This window comes from Poecilia reticulata, chromosome 2, assembly GCF_904066995.2.
Source record: "Poecilia reticulata chromosome 2, P_reticulata-male-v2, whole genome shotgun sequence".
NCBI classification, from domain to species: Eukaryota; Metazoa; Chordata; class Actinopteri; order Cyprinodontiformes; family Poeciliidae; genus Poecilia; species Poecilia reticulata.
Genome location: NC_088831.1, coordinates 30,260,764 through 30,285,876, shown reverse-complemented (window position 1 = coordinate 30,285,876; position 25,113 = coordinate 30,260,764). Strand labels below are relative to the sequence as shown.

Genomic DNA, 25,113 nt, shown 5'->3' with positions numbered 1-25,113 from the left:
AAGGGACAATACTTGGATAAATTTAGCTCAGGGTCCCAGACATCCACATTGCTGCTGACATGTCCGCGTGCTGTAATCCCGAACCCCAGCGCGTGCGCTAGTACAGTCCACTGCAGGTGACGTCACATCCAGCATGGCCGTCAAGGTGACTCCGTCAATATTTCTTTATCAGAAATGTGTTTAAAATGCGGTAAAAGCGGCCGCGGGCTTTGCGCTTTGGGGTGCGGAGGACGTCTTATCTGCGCGGACGCGTTGGGGTTAGAGCTTCAACGCAGCGGAGTCCCCTCCTGCCTTTTGTTGTATTATTGCTCTGCATCCTGACATATAGGCGCATCTCCCTGGCCTCAAAGAGACAACTGTAATTTCTTTGCTCTGTTGCTTTTGTGCATCTGAGAGACTTGTTTCGAAGCTGTTAAAAAGACGCTGGAACTAGTTATTTTTGCTCGAGTCCTGTGATCGATCCTGCTCAGCCGCCTGCGTTAAGAAAAAAAAAAAAAAAAAAAATCAAAGCTGAAAAGTGACAAACTGAAGTCCAGTTTTGTTGATGACAGATATCTCTGTGTGAATCTTAATTTCCAGATTTTCAGACGACATTGTGTTCTTCTGAGAACTTTATTTTTTCATGGAGATTTCAAACTTGTGTGTTACAGGTGCAAGCCACAAGAAGAGCTGACCCTAATGAGTTGAAGACTATTTTTCTGAAGGTAGGTTACAATTTTTGTTTCTCAACCTCTATCAAAAGCACAGATGAATAGAAAAACACTTTGTATGCATGATTTGTTACTTTATCTGTCAGTTCTGCTTTTGCAGTGCCTGATGTAAGTCCATCAAAGGTCATATAAAAGGTTTTGATTAGAGTCAGATCAGCTATAATCTATAATTACTGTGTACATTTTGAAATGTAAGCTTTTTACTGAATTTTGTTTCATCCTCTTTTCAAAGCCTTGAATAAAACTCACATTCCTGTCTAGTGGAAGTTTTTGAAATGGACGATGTGGCTCTTTTCCCAGGGTAAAATAGCTTTGGGGTCACCATAACTAAGTTTTCTACCACTCATTTGCATTTCCCTATGTTAGGAAGATAAGTGCCCCTCAGAGTTGTTCACAGTGTAAAACCTTTAAATGGTTGCTGGCTAAAGTTGCTATCTAATTTATAGTTTTGAGTGTGTCATTCAGAAAAGGGCTATTTAACTTCTTTTGTATATATAAAGAATTAGGGCTGCACTTAATAATCTGGGCTGGTCAAACTTGAACAGCACAGATATTCTCTAAAGTAAAGCATTTATTCTATTTAAAAAAAAACACTTTTATGGCATTAGTACCACCTTAGATTTGTTGTAGCACAGAAGGAGGAGCCTGTCAAGCAAGTAGTGTTACTGCTGTTGTCACACACCTGTAAATGTGTTTACTATACATATTGTTTGGAGTAAAAACATGTTCCTGAAAAACAGGAGGCTAGAGTTGCTATCAGGTGTACAGTTTCTCATCGAGTAATTTTCTAAAGGGCTATTTTATAGATTTTTGAGGGATAGGGGCCCCTTTTTCACCTCTAGTACAACTACAATGCTCTGACTGGTCAAACCTTTAACTCAGTTATTCTAAATGGTACAAAGATTATATCCCAGGGTTGAATTTAGCCAAGAACTTCCACTGTTCTTCGTCACGTCTTTAGCTTTCCTTACCCTCTGAGAGCGTCTTGTTAGGAGTGTAAACTTGTCCCTGAAAGAAGTGACTCAGTTTGAAATGCCGGTCTCCTCATATAGCCCTCAACATCCCTTCACTCAGCTGTAACAGCTCTGTTTAATTTCAATGCATATTCAGGTGGAAGGGTTAATTATTCACTCTTGACTGCCTGTATAATTTGATTAAGAACTACTTGAGGCCTACTGTGAGGGTGAATAGATACACAATTGTGACGGAGAAGCACGGCAATGGGTTGCTTGAAATTAATATTTTCCGTCTGAAACGTTAATTCAGCAGAGTGCATTGAATTGTAGCTGTGAAAACACTTATGGTTGGAGGGGTCTCCTCCCACGCCCTTGCTTTCTCTCTGAGTTTGGCTCGGGCCCATGAGCATGGCCTTTCTGCTGCCGGTTCATGCTCCCCTTCTGCTTCCAGAGCTATCTTGGTGCCAAACATGAAACCCTACCCAGTCTCTATAAATGACTGCACATCTTGAAGCCTGGACACTAAGATCAGGTTTTACTTCAGTCATGTGGAGTAGCATACTTTCAAAGCTTAAAGGTTGATGCTTTTATTTATGTTGCATCCATCTACAGCACATTATGGAAAAGCAGAGATTATATATTAGTTAAAATGCTTTAGAAAGACCTAAATTATGTTTTTAATATTTAATTATTTTTGCTATAATGATATGTTTAGATAAAATTTTATTTTTTTAAATTGTATCTTTTTGCTTGAAAATTGTTGCAATATTAATGATTTAAAGACTAATAATTTGTTTTCAATAACACAAAATAAACACATATGTTGGATAGCCTTTGGTAATGAAGAGCAGGATTTAACAGACTATAAAGTTTTACATAATGTACTAAAAAAGCCAGCTTCAATGCTTCATGTGCATTTGGGTTGGTGACATCATAAGAGGTATAAGAGTAGAATTGATCTTAAAGATTATGGTACCACTGTGTAGAATACAGATTGCTCCTTTAAAATGTGAATGTGACTGAAAACATGCAAATAAATATGAAAAACAAGACAAAGACAATTTAAATCTAAATTAGTTGCTTTTTACCTTTTTGTGAGGTCACCAGAGCCATGTGGGATTTAAAGCTTGTTTTTGGGAGTGTTGCTTTTAATTGTGAACAAACAAATTGAATCCAACAACACTTATAAAACTTTGGTTTTATAAGTGAAAGATGTTTTTTGCTGGGGTTTTTTACAGAGCAGCCTGGCAAGTAGCTTTAAGAGAGAAAGCTGATGTGAAAGAATATGAACAGTTCAGTTCTATGTGTCATTATAGCCCAAAGAACAGCATTGTATAGATTTTAAATGCACTGTAGCTGGAGTGAACTGAGATTCCTTTGTTCTTGTAAAACACAAAACCATATTGTGACACAGAAAAGAGATCCCTATAGAGAGGGAAGAGCTCCTCATCTTTCTGTGCGCACAATGGAGTTTCTACCTTACAATTTCTCTGTCTAAAACGACATGTCAGTCCACGCTTACCGCTGTTTACGGCTCTGTACATGTGTCCTCTGCAGTATGCCAGCGTGGTGGAGGATGGGGAGCATTACATGACCCCCGGAGACTTTGTGCAGAATTACTTGGGTCTGCACATACAGCCGCAACACAACCCCAAAACTGTGGAGCTGATAGCCGGAGTGGCCGACACCACCAAGGACGGGTGAGTAGAGATCTTGTCTTAGACTGAAATGTTTCAAAACACGCTCCTTATTATTAACATTAAATGTTTTTTTTCTTCTACACTTTTCATCCACACACTGGTTTGAGAAGTGTTTCAGTTTTCATTTTGTGCTCCAAAACTATTGTTTTCTTTATCAAACTTGCTATCGGCAGAGATCTGTGAAAATTCAAACTAAAGTTGCGAAGCACAGATCAGTGTTTCCTGGTTTCAGTCTCTAGTTAAATCCCTGTTTTGATTCAAAAAGAAAATTTTACCCATTTGTCAGTGTTTGTTCTGACTGCCTGTTTCCTGCATTGCCTGTTCTCCATTACTTGATTGTTCCATTGTCTTTCTATTGCTCGGCTTTCAGTTGTCATTTCATCCATCCCACGGCCCAAGTTCCCATCTCCTATTTCTTTGTAGCATCCATTGTGTCATATCTGACTATGCTTTATTTAGAAGGGTTTTTTTTTTATCTCGGCTGTCTTGATCTGTTCCACATATTTTTTTTTCCAATTAAATTTTTCTTTAGCTTAGGCAAAGCTCATTTTTGTTTTTTAATTCTGCATTCAGAGGCTTTCATCTACACAATAGTTTGAGTAGAAGCTGCCTCCTGCTTCAAGGCTGTATAAGAAAATGATTATTATAAATTCATATTCTCTGTATATTTTGTCTTCAGTGTTCTCTCAAAGATGAATTTAAACAGCTGTTGTATTATCTCTCGCCCTTTGACAGGTCTAAATATTTAAATTAAGTTGGTTTTATATTTCAGATTTAAATGATAGTGACCTTGAGTTTCAAAGTAAATCATTTGCTTTTCACTTGATCTCTGTCTTCCTTTGTTTTAGATTTTAATAATGACGTTTTCACATATTTACAGCAGAAGATATTCCCCTTGTAAAAAAAAAGACAGTGGCTGATCAGTTCTCTAAATATTTGACTTTTATTATTCTGTTGTATTCCCTCAAGTTTATTTTTTTTACATAGGCAAGATATGTGTTGTGAGTGAGACTGAATATGTCCTACTATCCAAGTTAATATAAATATAACTTTAATGCATCAAATTGGAAGAAATGATGCCAACAAAATCTAAAATACACTCATTGGAACTAATCATCCTGAAGTTTTTTGTTTTAACTGGTGTTAAAACTACCTTAATGCTAAGCTTATCTAATGGTTTCTTGCCATTAATGCCAATATTATAGCTTATTTGATCTTATTAGGTTTATTTAGTTGGTTATTCAAGCTGGCATGGCTGCAAATTTGTAATTTTACTGAAAAAAATCAGCTTTTTTAATTGAGATTACATCTTTTATTTCTCATCCAAACAGACTGATCTCTTTCCAGGAGTTTCTGGCCTTTGAATCGGTTCTGTGCGCCCCTGATGCCCTCTTCATAGTGGCCTTTCAGTTGTTTGACAAGACTGGCACAGGAAACATCTCTTTTGGTACGTACATGGTATGAAACATGCTGAGAACAGCAAGACATGTTTTAGCTCTTAATTTTCTATGTTCTCCAAGAGTTAAATCAGCACTTTGTAGAGCTTCAGAGCAGGACAGGTGAGAGTATCAAGCGGTGTCTCTACACAACAACGAAATATCTGTTTTTCAAAAGAATAAAAAAAAAAAAACATAAGAAATTCAATTCACATCTCTAAATGTTTTCGCCTGCCCTACCTTGTCTTTTCTTTTGTTCCTTATTTTCTTTGATGTGCTTCCTTCCATCGTTGCATCCTTCTTATTATCCTTGCTTCTTTTCTTCTATCCTACCTTGTGGTTTTCCCTTTTGCCTCATTTCTTTTCATCTTACCTTTTCTTCCCTGTCATTCTTATCCAGCAGTGAGGGTTACACGATACGGTACAAGAAGTGTGTCATCAAAGGTCACAAGACTCCTTCTTGCCTCTTCTGTTTGACCTTTTGTAAGGACATAGTTTGCATGCTTCAGCTGAAGTTGACATGGCTGACTCGACTGGCTTGTGAAAGGACCAGGCAGCCTAAAAGTGTCTCTGTCTTTTGAATCAACCAAGATGTGAGAAGGTTGCTTTAAGCCTCTGCTCTCTACACCTACTCACTAACTCGACTCGGTTACTATGTCCACTGCCAGATCAGAGGTGTTAGAGCACTACATCGACTTCAGCAACCAAAGGCCTTCTAGGGACGTCTCACGCATTTATTTAAAGCATTTATGAGATAAAGACAATTGAATGGTGTGATAATACAACTGCATGCTGGATGTTTGTCCCTGTGTTGTTTTATAACCACTTCTTAACACTTTTCCAGAGAATGTCAGAGACATCTTCAGCCAGACGACAGTCCATCACCACATCCCCTTCAACTGGGACTGTGAGTTCATCCGGCTGCACTTCGGCCACGAGAGGAACAAGAATCTCAGCTACGCAGAGTTCACTCAGTTTCTGCAGGTAAACATTTCATGTCAGTTTTACCAACCATGTATACATCAGGACTCCCAGGATTTATCTGCAGTGTCACTGCAGAGACTAATGTCTGGGTTTCTCACCCACAAGATGGCCACAAAATATAAGCCTTCATAATTTTTAACATCTGATATTTTGAGAAGTTTTGCTACAACATACCTTTGAGTTAGAGCTACACAATTTGTTAAATGGCATTCAGTGTCACATTATCATGAATTGCAAGTTAGCAATGTCAAAGGATTGCTTCGATGTGATATTTTTTTAGATTTTATATCTCAAGTCTTCTCTCTGCATATTGAAAATATGCAGTTGGTCTTTTTACTCAGATGTTGAGTAAAAAGACCAATGCACTTTTTTTTCTCACTGTCTTCTCTTGTTTTAGTTTAATTAGAATGACCAAAATGACTTTTGTTTGCTAAATGCCACAATGAGACCTAGAACATGTCAAATGTTGATTTAACTCCCATTTGCACGAGACATGGAGGTCACTGCTCTACACTGTGAAAATGTAGTAACGTGATGAAGATGGAGACAGAAAATAATGCTTTAGAATAAAAGCAACATAGATGACTACAGCCTTGCACATGACCTCACCTCCTTAGGTTTACCAGGGTTGAGTAATGTGCCTGTAAAGAATCCAAAGCTTGTTCTTTTGTGGGACTTGACCTGAATCTGAGTGATGGTTTTGCGGTGGGCAAACGGCATCGGTGTATGTGCAGAGGAACCTGGTCCGGGCTTGAGGGCTGTGGTCTCAGGAAGAAGCTGGGTGGGCTTCTTCTCTGCTTCACTGCGGGATCCCTCACAGCTCCCTATGGTTTATTATAACTGACTCTAGTTTCCCACAACTGCACAAATGATCCTCTTGTGTACAGGATTTCATACACTGATGTCATTATTGTTGTCTGCTGTCATGGCCAGGAATAGTCAGTTAGCGATACAATAAATCTAAATAATTACAAGTGTGTCTATTTAGCTGTTGTTCAGAGTTGCAGCGCTGCCACAATGTGCATTTGACTGAAGCTGCAGCACTGGTGAGTATTAGCTTTGTCAGCTGACAAAAATTCATTATGTGCTTCCAACAAGAGACAGAAGAAAAGCAGTGGAAGAAGAACTCAATTTAGAGCTAATCCAACAATTAGGCAAGTGTTTCAGTGACGGTGCTCCGCTCTCCTCTGGTTCTAGGCGATGAGCTCCGACAGCAGGGTTCAGGTTCCCCCGCATCCTCTCCTGATTGCATGGTTGTCATATTAAATCATGTCTCTTCAAACACATACCTGCCAGCCACTGGGCAGCCGCTCGGCTCTCAGACCAGGGTCCTGGGCTTCATGAGTCTCTGGAGGGAGACAATAGCCCGTGTGACACTTAAGCATCTGATGGCTTCTATATCTGTGGAGATGAAAGAAAGAAAGTAAAGTATCCATCCATCCATGATCACTAAGCAAGAATCTGCCATCAATTAGTAGCAACCGTTTCGTGCTTTACAATTTATCCAAAAAGATTTCACAGTTCTGAAAATTTGACCCGAGAAAACCACTCGCTTTGGAGTTTATTGCACTAGATATTAGCAGTGATTCCGTTCATCTTTTGCCGTTTGCATCCACCTGTTTTTGCAGGAGCTGCAGCTGGAGCACGCTCGCCAGGCGTTCGCACAGAAGGACAAGAAGAAAAGTGGCACCATTACTGCCTTGGACTTCAGCGACATCATGTCCACCATCAGGCACCACATGCTTACTCCTTTCGTAGAAGAAAACTTGGTTTCAGTGAGTCGTACTACGCACGGGTGACGCTATTTAAAATAAAAATCCTGCTACTCTGACTTGAGCTGACTGTTTGCTCAGGCTGCAGGAGGCAGCACCTCCCACATGGTGAGCTTCTCCTACTTCACTGCCTTCAACGCCCTCCTCAACAGCATGGAGCTGATCCGCAAGATTTACAGCACGCTCGCCGGCTCGCACAAAGAAACCCTCGTCACGAAAGGTACTTCCTTCCAATCACCTCCTGAAATTCGGCAATCTCCTGAATTTGACGTGTGCTATGACATCTGGTTGTTCGATCCTATGTTTAACTTTCTCGACAGAGTGGTGTGAGTGAACACACAGGGAACATTAACTGTAGCACTAAATTACACAGGTAAATGAACGTTTTTAATGTGGTCATCCGATGACCCCTCCTCTACATGAGTAGCTGATCCTGTCAGTCACATCTGCTCCCAACTGTGTTGTCCATTGAGACCCAAACATCAGACTTCTCTCTCTCTCTCCATGGTTTTTCCTCCATTTAGAGAAGACTTTGGGCTAATAGTATTTGCAAATAGTAGCAACAAATCGTCCAGGCTTAGACAAACACTTTTAATTTTTTCTATCATGCAAGGCATGTCCACGCAGTCCTCCATTTCAAGCCAACTTGCAGGTTGCATCTGTAGATCTGATGGAAAGGTCTTTTTCGGGAGAAGCGAATAACTAACTCTTTTCCTTTCCTCAACAACTACCATTAGGTTTCCTTTTAGAAAGACCACCCGATGGCCACTTTGTTACCTAGCAGGCAGCAGCAAAGAACTAAATTTGAAGCTCAAATAATAGAGCGATGCTTAGAGAGTGGATGTTCATGTGGCGAGTACTTCCAGAGATGGAACTTGGGCACATAAAACATAGTTTAAAGGTTTATATTTTCCATTACATGCCTTTTCAGCAGCAAACACATAAACCAAGATAATGACCTAAACTCACTAAAGATCAGTATTTGCAAATACTATTGTAATTAAAGCCTACTGTAGAAAATACCTTTTTTTATTATTATTATTATTTCCACCTCTTGGCCTCTAACTTGGCTTTTTGAGGCACACTTGTTTGACTTCCTTTTTTTCTTCCTTTTCCTTGAACCGTAGAAGAGTTTGTTCACGCTGCGAATAAGTTTGGTCAAATCACTCCTATGGAGATAGACATCCTGTTCCAGCTCGTCGGCCTCCACTCTCACTCTGGGTAAGATGCTGCATCACTAGCATGCAACAGTGTGGATTCGAAGCAAACCAATATTTTCTATTAAATCATTTGTGTCTACAAAAGTAGAACAACCCAAGGAGTAGAGTTTGCTTCTATCAGACTGTCCAGTGTAGGTGCAGCTACAGTGCAGTGGCTGACTGCCATTCGTGTATCATTTACCAGTTTGAATATTTGAAAGCCAAGCAACCAAGGAAAATACCTGTGCGTATTTAGAAAGTAATTCTGCTCACTTTATGCTAGAATTAATATCTTATGTTTTATTTGTAACCGATGGTCTGTAAAATGGTTTTGTATCACACAAAAAGCAAGCTAGTCACAGTGGATTAAAATGAAACAAGTTTGCTTAAGACCTCCCAGTTGCAAAACCCAATGATGCTATTGGTTACAGACCTATTTTCTAAACGTCTAAATGTTCCAGTGAGCGCAGTTTGGGACATAATCTGGAGGTAGACAGAACATAATCTGACTCAGACTATCAGGTTCTTGTTAAATAAAGAATCTAGAGTTATTTTAAAAAAATTACTGATACATTTTTCTGTAAAAAGATGCTTATTGCTCTAAATCCAATTGGCCTCTATGTATGCTCACTATACAAGATTCCACTGCTGAAGAAAACGCAAGCTGGAACACATTTGAAGTTTCTTACTCAACTTTTAGGTTAGCCATAGAGGATATAGTCGAATGAAGACAAAAGGTTAAGCTCTTTGTATGTTTTTGCACATTTTTATACCATATATGAAGGAGAAATGGCCCAGCACACCACACAGACAGTTCAGTTTGGAGCGTCATGGTGGTGGACTTCCTGTCAAGTCCTACAAATGAGATGCCAGGAACCAACCATTGCTGTGCACTGCTGGACAGCTGACAGAAAAGGGGACTAGTAAATCTTTTTTTCCATAATTACAGGGAAAGTAATTAAACTGCTTGGAAATACCATCTTTTATTCTGAAACTAAAGTTGAAATGCCAAACTACTGTAAAGAATCCCTCTGCAGCCTAGTTAGCCATCCAGTGTTTGTACTTGACCTTGTCTATAAAGAGCAGAACAGCATAAAATTATTTTCTACACGACAATCCCTTAAACTAACATTACATTAAGCAGGTGTTTTATTACATTTTTTGTGTTAGTTTGTTAAAAGGAAGAGCAGGATTAATTGATGCTTTTGTGTTTCAAATAAAAACGATTAAACTGTTACATGTATTTGGGTTTAGTTTTTTTTTTGTATAAACATGGTGACACTTAAAACTTCAGTTTGTTTTTTTCTGGAGCAACTTCTTCAAATGTACTTTTTGCTTCTTTTTTTAAAATTCTTGCTTAAATAGAATAAATATGTTACAGGTCCTGTTTATTGGCTGTAAAGATGAAGTTGATGCCCATTTAGCTTAGTAACAGTGGCTCCACTGGCTTATTTTTACAAGACAAACATAAAACATGGATGCAGACTTTATGATGCGTCAGGCCAGCGGGGAACATTTCTGTCTCAGATATTCTGCAGCGAAACACTTTCATTTACCTGCCGCGCCTCGGGCGTTTATCCAGCTTTGTTTGTGTGTTGTCTATGCGAGTTTGAATTAAAGATGCAATAACTTCAAGTTATTTGGCAGTAAAAAAACGACTGGAAAATCTTACATCACTGGCTGCTGTAGCTCGGTGGAGAAGCAGTTTTTTTTTGTTTTTTTTTCTGGCCTAACTCCCACTTTCGCTTCTTTAAGGCGGCTGAACAACGCAGACATCGAGCGAGTCGCGCCGCTGGAGGAAGGAGCCATGCCGTACCACCTAGCTGAGACTCAGAGACAGGTATCCTGAGTGACTTCTCTAATACTCCTCGCATCCTCCTCCAACTGGCTTTCATCAAAGCCTTTTCCTCTTCTCTATCTCCGCTTCCCTCTCAGAAAAGGGAGCGAAGAAAGGCAGCATGTTCAGGCTCTGAATTAGCAGAGAGCCCGTGTTTTTCTTCCCTTGTGAAGTGCATTTCTTAAACTCCCAGATAAAAGTACACCAATTATAGTCACAGAAGAGGAATGGATTGTTGCGTTGCGGCTCTCCATGAAAGGCTCTTCCTATTTTATTCAGTGCGGCTGCACATACGCATCAGCTGCAATCACACATCTGAGGCGCTAATAAGAGGCTTTTATCACCGTGGGGCTTGAGAAGTTTTAGAAGCCTTTAGCGAAGTCTGCTAATGGCAGGAGGGGAGTGGGAGGCAAGGTGGATGTGGGAGAACAAAATAGTTCCTGCCTCCACCGGATAACACGGCTCTGTGTCAGAGCTTTCAGACCACTCGTGCTCCCGAGACTCGCGCTCAGAGGTCTGGAATTTGACTCCTACTGGGGAGGCGGGCGGGGGGGATGGGGGGTAGCTGTGATTCTCAAGCCTGCTCTTCAGTGGAAGTAGACTAATTGTTTAAAGCCTTTGATCAAGACCTCGATCTTGTTAGCATGCGGCCTTCAGTGGAAGCATCTGGGAAGAGGAAAAGAGCAATCTGCTTTTCTCCCTTAACGTCTCGTAGGGGGAAGTTACTCACACACCCCCAAACTGCGCGCGCTGGTAGTTTAAAGAGCATGAACACCTCTTGAAGTTTTTCCACATGATTTTAAGTTACAATCACAAACTCTAGTGTATTTTGCTGAGAATAAATGTGACTTGTGTATCAACTTTGGCCAGCCTCCCTATCCGTTGTGAAGAGAAACATACACACAGCACAATGCTACTACCACCGTATTACACAGTGGAGACGGTATCTTCAGGTTGATATGCAGGATATATGATATTCAGGGTGATATTCAATACAGGGTGTATTTCATGTAGGCCAAAAACGTTCAGTTTCATTCACATTTTTACTCACTCCCCTACATAACAAGAAAATCCTACAGACTGACTTTTTATGACTTTCTTCCTTCTACTCTTTGCCAAACACCAAATTTGTGGAGCAAACGATGAATAGATGTCCAGTCCCTCCTGAGGGACTCCTCCAGAGTTACTATGTTCCTGTCTTGGCTACGTCTCTGATTATTTTTTTTATTTCACCTTTATTTATATACTGGTAAATGAGAGACAAGGTTTTATTTTCTAGAGCGACCTGTTTGTACATGCATACAAACTAAAACACACTAGAGTTATTTCAGCTCTTACAATCGGTTAGCTGAAAAATAATAACAAAGGAAAATAAAATACTGTAGAAATAAATCAGGGACAACCATTCATGCACTAAAATACATTTAAAACCCTTCAGCTCAGTGAAGCTGCATAGCTTGTTGCAGTTTGTTCCAAGTAGAAGGAGCCTTGTAAGAAAATGTAGTTTTTCCAAGTTCTGTACGTAAAGAAGGAATGCTGAATGTAATAAAAGCCTGTGTGGGGGCCGTGGTTGCTCTTTCCAAATTAAAATATACCAATCTGGTTGTCTGCATGTGGAGCGTGAGGACCAGTTAACCAAAGAGTATAAAGTGCAATGGTGGAAAAGAGTTTCACCTCCTCAGAAGCTTAAACTCTGTGATAAATAAACATCCAACATCTGTAAAAAGCTAACAGGAGCTTTCATATAAATGTCTTTATGTAAATGTTCTTGTTTAAATGAAAGTCGTGATTTATTTTTATAGAAAATAACCCAGATTTCAAGCTGAGATGTTTTATATTAATTATATGTCATTTAAAAGAAAGACTTTGATCAATCAACTAGCTTAGATATATACAGCAAAATGCAAATTCAACATCTTAGTGGACATGCAGCAATACCACACGCTTTTCATTTTTGGATGATGCAGATCTCTGTAGACCATTATATCAATTTAAGTCTTCATCCGGCTTCATCTTCTTCAAAAGATCCCTGCCAAACCTGTGAAGTATTCACAGAACAGCTGAATTTATACTCAGATTAAATTACACACCAGGGATCTTTATGTAGTAATTTGGTTACTCCTGAAAACTACTTGTTTCTTTGGGTTTTATTTAGGGGTATTAGAGTAAAGGTGGCTGAATACAAATGCACAGCATACCTTCTTATTTATATTTGAAAGTCATGAAGCGTAGTTTATGTCCAGGGCGGCATGATCAGGTGGGCGCCATTCTTACTAAAAAAAGGTTTGACGTGTCTTTCAGCTAAACCCCAAACTAATTTTCCATGACTTCTTCATAGTAGCATGCCCAGTCACTAAGTATCGTCGCCCCCTAGTGTTTTCCAATGTCCAAGCAATGTAACATTGTTATAAAGCTGGTTAAGTTGGTGGCTGATATGTACCTTACAAACCTTTGCTGAATTAAAGGGCTATTTCATTTATCATTTCTAGTAAAATATGTACACTGTTAAAACCTTTCTTAGAACTCGATTTGAGATTCATGAAAGCTTTTTTTTCTATTTTTAACACACATAAAGGGGATTTTCAATGTTTTTTCACCATCAGTGCCATCTCAGATTGAGACGCATATGAAAAACACAAAATATAATCAGGCAATCTGTCTATTTTTTTGCTTCAGTTCTTAATGTGTGGTAAGAGACAGAGTAAATAGGTGGTGTTTTTTTCCTAGAATGATGACCCGGTGGGTGTGTTTGGGGTTCACCCATTGCAGCAGAACCAGAACTGTTTCATCTTCACTATTCTGTCCCACATTATGTCTCTCTGTCACACCAAGCTCAAAACAAAACGCATTACAGTTTGTGAAAGTGACAAAATGTGGAAAGGCTGAAGGAATACGAAAGTTCTCAAAAGGAACTGCGTTTTGTGTAGATTATTATCTGAACATGGAAACGGGTTGTTGGGCTAATCTGTTCCCCTGCACTCCAGCGGAAACAGAGAACATCAAACACCAGCGCAGAGATGATGGCGATAGGAGAGAAATCATACTTTTAAAATAAAAACCAAATGTTTGGATCACAACCTCCAAGATGAAAACATATGTGGAAAACTCCGCCACAGGTCCACACAGTCACCCGGAGCTAATCTGACTCTGACATTTAATACCGACTGCCGGTGAATCAGGCTGTACATGAAATGTCCACATTCCATCTCCATAACATTTTTCTTTCCACAATGTATCCGTTTCACTGTGGCTTGATAGCCCGCCGGTTCATGATTAGCGCTGTGATCCAGCCTCCATCTTTCTCCAGATCCATTTGACCGCCGGTGTCTCTTTCCTCCCATACAGCACGCTCACGAAACGTCTCGGTCCGTCTGGCTCCAGGCTGCAGAGTCCGCCTACAGGTTTACCCTGGGCTCAATCGCCGGAGGTGAGTGACATGTCTACAGCAGAGGCCCCCGGCCCGCCCGAGGGGTAACCTTAGCCGCCCCGACTGGCGCAACTGAGGCCCCGGGGCCGGCCATTGTGTTTTCAGGGGAGAGGGGCTGTGATGTGAGGCTCCGGCATTGTGCTGCCGTGCCACCGGTGGCTCCAGGCTGTCTTTGGAGACGGAGCTTTGGAATGACACAAATCTTCCGGAACTGCACTCCCTGGAATCTCCCTCTCTAATTACACTGGAGGGAGCAGAAACAAGGAACCACTGACATAACCAGCCCACAGACAGGAGCTCGCTCCGACCCTGTGAGTGTGTGGGTCCACGTCGTCGTCACTCTGCAGTGGCCGATTCAAGACGGGGCCCGAGCGAGACGTCTGTCGCGAGATGTAGCGGTGAAACTGCAATTTCTTTGTTGCAATGAGTTTTTTCTCGCCTTTTAGGCTCTTTGAATGATTAAGAACAATCAGTACACCAACAACCGATGTCAGACAAGATGCAGCTGAGAGCAGGGATTTAGTGCAGCTTACCTCAGGATCACTCTAGGTTGCAGAAACCAGTCATTTTGGGCTCTTAAAGATGCATTTGAGCTGCTCATGTTGTTCAAGCTGTGAGGATGAGAAGACAACAACATAAAAGATAACAAAATTCATTGTTGGACGTATTTTAGCAGGTTGCATCTTTGCAACTCTGTGTGGGTGACACTTTAACGTCACATTTTATTAATAAAATACCTTAAAAAGACGACCGAGGTTGACCAAAGTGCTGAAGAGCAACATTGAAACAAACAAATAAATACATAATGGGCAATTATTGTATGTGATAAATCTGAATTATTGATGGTAGAAACCGACAGCATGGCTGGGATTGTTGCTTTTACTAATTTTCTCCACTGTTTATTTTTATGGCTAGTATTTGCCTTTGTGGGGTTTTTATAACAGCCAATTGAAACGCATAAATGAGTTCTTACGGACTTTTTATTGTCACTTTTATTGTCACGATAAATGCAACATATATTGTGATAACATTTCAAGTCTACGTTGCCCCCCTCCAGTGGAAACATCCACGGCATTCAGAAGCTCTGTCACCTCTTGACTTGAATCCTGTTTTTCTTTGAGAATTCAAAAAATACAATGTTTACACCCTAGAAAAAGATTCATGTCAGGACTCTGCTTGGGCCACTTCAAGATATTAATATTCTTTCCAGTCAGAAATAAACTTATTGTTCAAATTAAAAGACACATTTAAACCCAAGTCTAGTCGTGGTATGAATAATTTTGTGGGGAGGAAGTCAGTTCTCTAAAAGAAACATGAAAAAGTAAGATTTGCAAAGTGAGTGTTTGGGGTGGCCATCACAAAACCCTGATCTCAGTCCTGTAGACAAATTATGGACTCATCTGAAAAGGAGTGTGTGAGTGAGGCAGCCTACAAACCTGACCCAGTTGCACCAGTTCTGTCAGGAGGAATGGGTCGGAACTCCAGTAAACTATTGAAGGAGGGGGGAAGAAACCCAAAATGTTTGACTCAAATCAAAGGCAATGCTACTAAATATGAAGGAATGTATACAAACCTCTGATTTTTATTAAATTGATAAGCAAATCTTTGACGTTCTTTCTTTCATTTCTTCCGACATTTAGCAATAGGAAAAAAAGTGGTCAACCTAAATGACCAGAAAAGGAGAAGTTTTATCTGATTTTTAACTCGTCTTGACAAGTTTCACTCCTTCAAAAGTGCAAATTTTCTACTTCATTAAATTAGCCACAAAAAAAATGGATTGATCATCCGGCAGTTCAAAGATAAAATATAAATCTCCTTAAATACTGCAGTTCTCTTTTAACCAATGCAATTCTCTACTGTTTTTGGCATCAGCACTGACTGCTTGTTTGCTCCGCAGCCACTGGCGCCACCGCCGTGTACCCCATCGACCTGGTGAAGACTCGGATGCAGAACCAGCGCTCCACGGGTTCCTTCGTAGGAGAGCTGATGTACAAGAACAGCTTCGACTGTGCGAAGAAAGTGCTGCGCTATGAGGGCTTCTTTGGATTTTACAGAGGTCATTACATTTCCATATATGTGTATATATATATATATATTTTTTTTTTTAACACGTGCATGTGGATTGTGCAACGTGGCCCGCATGATGGGCAAGTATCAGGAAGCTAATGTCAGGAGCATGGTTTTCTAATTGATCCCAGAATCCTTTGCCCTCTGTGTTCAGCAGCAGTCCAGGGTTTTCATTATCTCTGTACCTGGGAGAGTTCCCTGAGCGAAAATGACCAGCGGTATTCATGTACCGTCTGATCTGCCTCTGTCGGAGTGCTGATAATAGTGCTGAAGGCTTCTGATATACAAGCCCTTCACCCCCGGGGCTCTGCTGCTCGCGAGGGAAGTCAAGACTGCCATCTACAGCTGCCTCCATCGCTGCAGCGTCTTATTTCTCCCTCTTGTTCACGATAAGAGGCCGATCGACTCGGGAGACAGACACGCTCGGCTGTTTTCTGGCCGCATACCAGAAAACAGCGGTCACTCAGCAGCTCCTTCAGAAGTTTATCTGGTTTGATGAAGGACGAGCGCTGAAACAGTATGGCGGCTATCGCCACTGTAGCACCCAGACCCCCCACGCTCCCCCCCTCTTAATCTTGTGCATGGCCACACAGCTCTCTCTGTTCCCCACCAATAGCTGGATCAACGGATCCTATATTCAGGAGCAGTCATTTCTGGACTTTTGTCCGGTTTCAATGGGACCTTTTGTGTCTCGCATGTCTCACATGTATCAGCGACTATCTGTAAATATTTACAGGTTTGTTTTAGGCTCCCAAGAACCCTGCTGCTCGCATTGTTCTGGTTGTCAGCGGATGTATTCATACAGCCAAGATGAAAATGAGGACTCATCTCAAGGCAAACTTTGAGCCTCAGATGCTATCTATGAATAATATTTTGCAGGTCTCCTCCCGCAGCTCATCGGCGTCGCCCCGGAGAAAGCTATCAAACTCACGGTAAGTCATTCCACCACGTAGCTGGAGAAAAAAACAAAAGTTGATACGAACGAGTCTCTGAATGAAAGAATCTGAGCAATCTAAGATGTGGCTGCAGCTCATGTAAAATTTACTGTCTTGCTTTAAAGATCGACTCTCATTTGGCTCATTTTTTTTTTTTCCTAAATATTTTCCCTTTTTGTTTTTGTTTTTTCCAGGTGAACGATTTCGTCAGAGACAAGTTCACCACACAAGATAATACCATCCCTCTTCTGGCAGAGATTTTTGCTGGTGGATCTGTAAGTGTTAAATTATGTCCTTAAATGAACCAAAAACTTAAGAGCGGAGTTTATTTCATTTATGCAGCATCAGTTCCTTTTACAGTTGCTCCCACAGGTCTGCACATCCTTGTTAAAATGACGGGCTTTTGTAATGTAAGCAATGAAACCTTGATGAACCACTTAAAACCTTCACCTTTAAATGAAGAGTGTTAAAAAAAAGAATAGAAACGACAATTTTCTCATGTTGTAAGTGAAAGAATCTCTGTGGAACTAAAACTTGTTAAATCAATATTTAAGAGTTATTGACTTAAACCAAGCTCCTATGACTTGCTGAAAAGTTACTTTTAATTCAGTTTTGTCTTATTTCAAGTGCGATAAGATATTTGAACTAGAAACTGGACAAGAATACATACTTTACACGCCATTCAGAAACTTATGAATTTGAAGGCAATGATCTGAAAAATATCAGGTTCAAAATTTCTAAACACCCTAACTTGTATTTTGTTAATTACCATCAAGTTTAGTCGCTTTCACACACTTTCTGTAGACATCGTCAAAACTCTGGTTGAATATTCAATTGGATATTACTGGCAATATTGATCAAGTGCATTTAAACTGGCTGGTTTCTCTGCTGATGAGGCAGATTTTACCTCAGACTCTTCAAGGCCCTCTGGACCATTGTAGGACAGTATCTGCCCAATTTATTCATTCAGAAAAACATTTGTGATGTTTTGGGGAAAAAATTATCCTGCAGCAACAACCGTACTTGTTTAAGCATTTAAAATCACTTAGGTGGGCCTACTTATTCATACCAAACTGTCCCACATCATGATACTGCCACCAGCATGCTTAACAATTTGTGTAGTGTTAAGTTTGAAAGCCTCATTTTGACTCCTTAAAATGTGCAAAAGATCATATAAATGGCAATCATACATACTGAAAAAACAACCCAAAAATGTCTGGCAGTGTGTGGGTTGATGTTTGTGTAAAATCTAAAGTGAAGAAGCAAATATTTCCTCATCATTGGGAGCTTTGTTCATTTTGGATGTGCAACTGTGAGAAAATAGACTTTGACTGAATAAAATGCTATTTATTTAGAGGTTTTGTTTTCATCCATCTGCAATTATCAGCCTATTTCGCCCTCTAATGACTCTTTTGAATCTTAGACCACAAATCCTACACAAGCAGCTCCGTACCGTGTTCTGAGAGCAGCGTTGGATTAAAGATGTAATTCCTTCACTCAGAGCAGATATGAGAGCGGCTGAAAGAATGAAGGCCTGCAGGTTGGACTCGGAGGAGCGGGGTCTTTGAGGTTGCGACCCCTGTCAGAGTGTAATTGGAGGAAGAGGCCCTGGAGGGTTCTGGATGAAGCAGGGTCTAGCTCAGCGTGATTGAGTTTGACAATAGGGTCCAAACCTGCGGCGCAGGTCCCGGCGCAGGTCTTCACAGAGGACAACCAGGGTGTCCCATCTCCCAGCTGTTCAGAGCCACAAGTTTGAGTTTCTCTAATCGGATCTGAGGGGTTCCTGTTAATTGTCCCACATACACACGCAAACACACGCACACCAGACACACACACACGTACGCACACCCCCACGCGCACACACAAACACACACACTCATGAAAGTTTAAATTCAGTTTAATCTGATAACTCGTTGAATTATCACTGCAGAAGATGAAAGACAGGAGATGAGTGCATCAATCTTCAGAGAAGCGGATATTCCCCCCCCCTCCACTTTGAAAATGAGCTTTTTTTAGCTCGGATGTTTACAGATAAGACCCCTGCCCTGAATGTCAGCGGCAGCCATCCTGGGGCCTGATTAGATTTGGGGAGGGTGATAAATGTGCCAGAGTCAGAGGGTGCCATGCCTCCAGGGCACCGCTTTCCTGGACTGTCCTGGTGATTCAGCGCTCTCTCCTGGGAATAGGGGTTGAATTGGGGAAGTGTGCGGGGCGAGGCCGGGCCGGGCCGCTCACCCTGCCACAGGAGGCGCCTGGAGGGGAGGCGGCGGGGGCAGAGGGCTGCTGCCAGGGTCACAGCCTCCCAACCATGAGCCAGTGGCTTCTCCTGCTCCGCTTTGACCCCGGTTGTTCCTCCATCAATGCCGGCTTTTTCCTCCTCCTGTCAAGGCCGTTCGGAAAACAGGGCGAAAATAAAGCAACTTTTGTTCTTAAGTTTACCGAGATGATTTAAAAATTCCCATAAGGGGGGGAAAATGCTTACACACCATCTCCGTTCTCACCCAGAGTTCACCCCACAGGGGTTGGAGGGACAAAACCTAACCCCAAATATCTGCATGTAAACCAGCTTTTCGTATTTGTATGTGTGCTGCACTCTGTAGGCTGGAGCCTCACAGGTGATTTTCACCAACCCACTGGAGATTGTGAAGATTCGCCTGCAGGTGGCTGGAGAGATCACCACGGGCCCCAGGGTCAGCGCTCTAAACGTCGTCAGGGACCTCGGCTTCCTTGGCCTCTACAAGGTGGGTCGGCTCCGCAGGATCCACAGCACAGCCGGGGCAGAGGAACGCCTGACCAACAATATGCGCTTTCCATTTACTTTACTGCCTAAAACAGGGTTTCTGCTCATGTTCTTGCTTAAATTTCTAAATGTTTCACCCAGTTTTTGGGGCCATATCTGGTATCCTATTCAAACAAATTCTCAATAATGTTCTTGAAGTTGTTGAACATTATTATCTCTCCACTTGAACTGTAAAAGAATAATCAACAATAATAACCAGGAATCAAGGGGAGACATGAGTGTGTCCATTTTTTTTAATGTGTCACTCATATTAGTATTATTATTATTATTATTATTGGAAAATATAAAATGCGTAACATTCTGAAAACATTAACATGCTAAAATACTAAAAATACTAAACTTGTCATGACTTTATGCATAGCAGAAGCAGTCTGCCATCTAAACTTTAATAGATTTTATAAATCATATCAACACCAAGTAAGGCTTATCTATGAAATAGAAATAACTTGATTAAATCTGAAAAGGGTTTATGCACATTTGTAGACGTTCATTCAGTCCACCTGAGTCGATACACAAACGCTGACTTTCCTGACGACTGTTCCATAGCTTGTCATTGTTCAGCTTGAACGCAGAGCTTCTGTGAACATTGAGTTTCAATTCTATCCATCATTTAGGTTTGAACTTTAACTAGGCTGTTCTAACACATAAACATGCTAGCTCTAGCTGTATCTTTAAAGTCGTTGTCCAGGGTGACCTTGTTTTCAGCTCCCTCCATTTTTCCACGCGTGCTGATGAGAATGACCCTGAGCACAATGCTGCCACTACCATGTTTCACCATGGGGTTATGCTAAGAGCGAGTCAACATTTTGATGTTGACTGATTTTCTTCTCGGTCGTGGCTCTCAGCAGCTCCTCCAGAGTCACTCTTGATGTTCTTATTACCCAGCGTGTCGGTGAAGGTGGGCGGCCATGTCTCTTCCTGAAACGTCTAAATATTTTTTCAATATATAAAGACATTAAAAACCATCTATTATTTTCTTTCCATTTCACAATTGTGCCCCCACTTTGTGTAGGTCTGTAACACAATAAAACAAAATTTATTATGACATTATGATGATGTGATCAGTCGGTTCTGCTCATCCTCTATGGAAAAAGCTCATGTATTTGACTACAGCTAGAACAGTTTAATGCTTGATTTATTAAAATAAGTTCAAACCTCATTTGAAGATAGATGAAGAATATGATGATTGAAAATGCATTACTTCTCGATGTTCATCAAACGAAAGAAACAAAAACATCTTAAACAGTCAAATTACTTTCATCTTTAAGTTTCTGCCGATGAAACTCTTCTGCATTTGAAGAAGCAGCCGTACGTCTACGTCGACAAAATGTTGATGAGAAACAGAAACTTGAACATGAGACGTTGTGTTGTTGAGTGTTTTCAATTTTCCAAAATAGTGTTGGGCTGCAGCAACGCAGACGGTTGCTGCAGCCAACAAATTGGTTAGGTATTGCGCTTCACTCCTGCTCCCCTCCAGATCCGTGTGGCTTTACTTACTGCTTACAATTTCTTTTCTTTTTTTGAGTTGGCTTCCTCTTGGTAAGAGAGCACACTGTGGTCCGTGATGGATCTGTCTCCGGAGGCCCGGTGCTTCAGCTCTCCCTGGAGCCCTTCAGCTCCATCATCAATACTAAAGCCCCTCTGCAGGCTGAATAAATCAGCTCCCCCAGCCTTTTAATCCCTGCAGACGAACCAGCTTTACCTCTCTGCTCATTCATCAGTCTCTGAGCTGATGTATTTGTTTATAAAATGTTCTCTTTTTATTTTTTATTTTACTCTTGATAGGGAGCCAAAGCTTGCTTCCTGCGTGACATCCCCTTCTCCGCCATCTACTTCCCGGTTTATGCGCACACCAAGAAAGCGTTGGCGGACGAAGACGGAAGGCTGGGCCCGCTGCAGCTGCTTACTGCCGGAGCTATAGCAGGTAACAAACATCTGGGAGGACGGCGCCGTGTTGTGTCATAAATGAACGCGTCACATTATCTGCTCGGAATAAAAAAACAAAAAGAAAGCACATTGGTTTCCTTCCTGTTGTTTCCCCCATCAATAGACTGACTATGTTGTGATAGTTTTCTTCCCATCACACCGTGAAGGTGTAGCCATTTTGGTCTCTGTGTGACTCCACCTGTGCATACCCAAACTGCTTCATTATGTCTTTGTGTGGCAAACAAGGCGTACCGGCGGCGTCGCTGGTGACCCCTGCCGATGTCATCAAAACCAGGCTGCAGGTGGCAGCTCGAGCGGGCCAGACGACGTACGACGGAGTCATCGACTGCTTCAGGAAGATTCTCCGAGAGGAGGGGTTCAATGCATTTTGGAAGGGCGCGGGAGGTAAGGCACTCCTGCATCCATCGTTCTTTATCGACTGCAGACGAGAGAAACTGACCTCAGGTGCACTTCTGCCTTCCATTAGCTCGTGTCTTCAGATCGTCGCCACAGTTTGGTGTGACCCTGGTGACCTACGAGCTGCTGCAGAGATTCTTCTACGTTGACTTTGGGGGACAGTAAGTACTTTGGTTGTAGAAAATGAGAACAAACGTCTACTCTGTTTCATGCACATCTCAACAATGTCTTGGGAGGAGGGGGGAATATTCATGACATTTTCCATCAGCTTCAGAATTTACCTAATTGTGGTGGAGGTCAGTGTTTAATCCAGATTTTTTTCTGGAGGCCTCAGATGTTTGTTAGAGAGCATTAGTAAACAAGCCAGACCAGCCAGGGAGGAACATGTGAAGTTTAAAGGGGCGTATTATTTATTTTCCAGGCACATGTGTCATTTTGTGGCACAATTAAGTATCTATCTGATACCTTCAGTTGTTATAAAAATGCCGTATATATTTGCCTTGAAATTGGTCCTCTGTCTCTTTAAGAAGCTCTTGCTGTTTCAGACTCTGCACCTTAAGGAAGTCATCACAGCAACATTCCTCTATCAAGTGTTTAACAATGTTTTTTTTTACCAACTTTTCACTGAGAGGTAGAAGGAACGATTAGCAGAGGTGTAATTCCACCAGATGTTTGCTAATTGTTGCTGGCTAGTCTGAAGGAGCTGAGCGGGGGAGTCTTGGGGAGAGGCGCTCTGTGTTGTGGAAGCTATGCTTAAAAACTGCAGCTCTGAAGAGGAACTGTATGGAAAAGGCGGTGCTTGGTGAGAGTAGGCATTCAGGCACCCCCAAACGGTTGCCATGGGAAATTAAAGGATTTCTGAAACATACATTTCGTCAGAAAACGGAAACGGTGGCATGCAATTGCAATCCCAGAGAAAGTTTCATCCATCCATCCATTTTCTTTACACTCCATTTTCTTTACACCCTTGTCCTTTGTGGGGTCAGGAGGGTTGCTGGTGCCTCTCCAGCTAACGTTCCGGGTGAGAGGCAGGGTTCACCCTGGACAGGTCGCCAGTCTATCTCAGGGCAACACAGACACACAGGACAAACAACCATGCACACACACACTCACACCTAGGGGCAATTTGGAGAGGCCAATTAACCTGACAGTCATGTTTTTGGACTGTGGGAGGAAACTGAAGTACCTGGAGAAAACCCACGCATGCACAGGGAGAACATGCAAACTCCATGCAGAAAGACCAGGGCAGGGAATCAAACCCAGAACCTTCTTGCTGCAAGGCACCAGCTCTACCAACTGCGCCACTGTGCATCCTGAGAGAAAGTTTCAATCACACTTATACAACACTGTCTGCTGTTCACTCATGAAAACTCTCATTAAGGTTAATGTGGTTGTATCATGAAATGAGGAGAAGTCTGATGGGAATGAGAGAATATACAGCTGGAACCAGCAGTCTGTTCATGAACTGAACTTCTTCTTCGATTACAACGGTTTAAAACACGTTTGACAAAGTCTGGTTTGGACATGCAGTGTTTTAATGAAGATTATCATTATGATATCAACTTTTCCGTGTGCATGAGAGAGAATAATCTCCCTTGGGAGAGATCAGTTTCGCTGGATCTGAATCAAGCATCAATGATGGAGCTGTTCACTCACTACCCGTCTCTCCTTCTCCAGTCGTCCCGCTGGCTCCGAGCCCATTCCCAAACCCGCGGTGAAGGATTTCCCCTCTGTGACCGCCGACCACGTGGGCGGTTACCGTCTGGCTGCTGCGACCTTTGCCGGCGTGGAGAGGAAGTTTGGTTTGCACCTGCCAAAGTTCAAGTCCTCTGGAGAGTCCAAATCTGAACCTCAGCCGTCCTAAACAAAGCCGCGGCGGGGAGGCCTGCACGCTCCTCCGATTTCAAGTTAATCCGAGAGGCCGTCTTTCTTCAAACGCTGCATGGGTGTGGCTTTTGTTTTCTTTGCATCGCTTGCACAACTTTACTGTACATATTGTACTTCTCGACAGAGGGACATTATGGCTCAGCGAAGAATCCCTGCTCTTTTTATTTCTTGGTTTGTGAGAGTTTTGGTGTGCATAGGTTATATTTAACAAAGATGTACAGATATTTTCAAAATATTTATTTTGAAATTATGACCAGGGACGCGGGAAATAATTTAAGTGTATTTATTGTATTTTATTGAAATAAATCATTCAAAGTGTTTCTACTGTGAAATGTACATTCTCTGTTTCCCCCCCAAAGTTTTGTCTCAAAACGAAGAATCTAGTTGGATCCCGTCACTTTACATGTCAGCTACGAACTCGGCTGAGCAGATACAGCATTCATGACTCCAGCCAGGAGGATAAGTACAAAACAGCATCAAAGCAGAAATTTGTCATGTCTAAATGAGCAGAGATGACAACCTGAGCTGCAGCCACAGGCAGAAACTAACACACACACACCTTCGTGAAATGTCTTCCATTTTAATATTGAATCATTTTAACTGTTTGAACCGATCTATAGTCAATCACAAATATTGTTTCAACATACAACCTATTTTGAAAATAATTTGAATATAATGCACATTTTTCATCTACATGAGTCAAAATTCTGCATGCAGTAAAACACGTGGATAGAAGTGAAACCACTGTAGTTGGAGTCGTCAAAACTTAAAGAAAACGGAAAATTGGTCAGCATATTTAAAAAAAAGCCAGGAATTTTAAACATACCACAAGCTGGAAGGTGATTTGTTGATCAAAAAAAAATAAAAAAATCAACACAATGAACTGCACAGAGGACCAAAAAGGTGCATCCATGTTGAGAGCAGAAAATGAGGAATCTGTTAAGCACCAATGACAAGAAGTCTGTTTGGAGGAGTCAAGGCGAGGCTTTTAAACTGAACAGTGTAGTAACCCTTGAATGGCGGTGGCAACATCATGATATGGGCCTCATGAAACTACAGT

At 41.5% G+C, this 25,113-nt stretch overlaps 1 protein-coding gene across 2 annotated transcripts; it reads left to right on the top strand.

Annotated features, from left to right (window-relative positions):
* On the top strand, nt 1–24,373 carry LOC103458520 (electrogenic aspartate/glutamate antiporter SLC25A12, mitochondrial). Of its 2 annotated transcripts, none has more exons than XM_008399392.3 (18): nt 1–145; nt 651–704; nt 3,224–3,366; nt 4,698–4,813; nt 5,647–5,786; nt 7,415–7,561; nt 7,640–7,778; nt 8,686–8,779; nt 10,513–10,597; nt 13,940–14,021; nt 15,919–16,077; nt 16,968–17,020; nt 17,218–17,298; nt 19,624–19,764; nt 21,609–21,747; nt 21,996–22,154; nt 22,237–22,327; nt 23,844–24,373. In XM_008399392.3, exons 1-18 carry the CDS (start codon nt 134–136, stop codon nt 24,028–24,030), a joined length of 2,022 nt encoding a protein of 673 aa, XP_008397614.1. In that variant the 5' UTR covers nt 1–133; the 3' UTR covers nt 24,031–24,373. The 2 variants fall into 2 exon arrangements, with proteins under 2 accessions (XP_008397614.1, XP_008397623.1); XM_008399401.3 differs by lacking the exon at nt 1–145 and adding an exon at nt 210–358.
* The last annotated feature ends 740 nt before the right edge of the window (nt 24,374–25,113 follow it).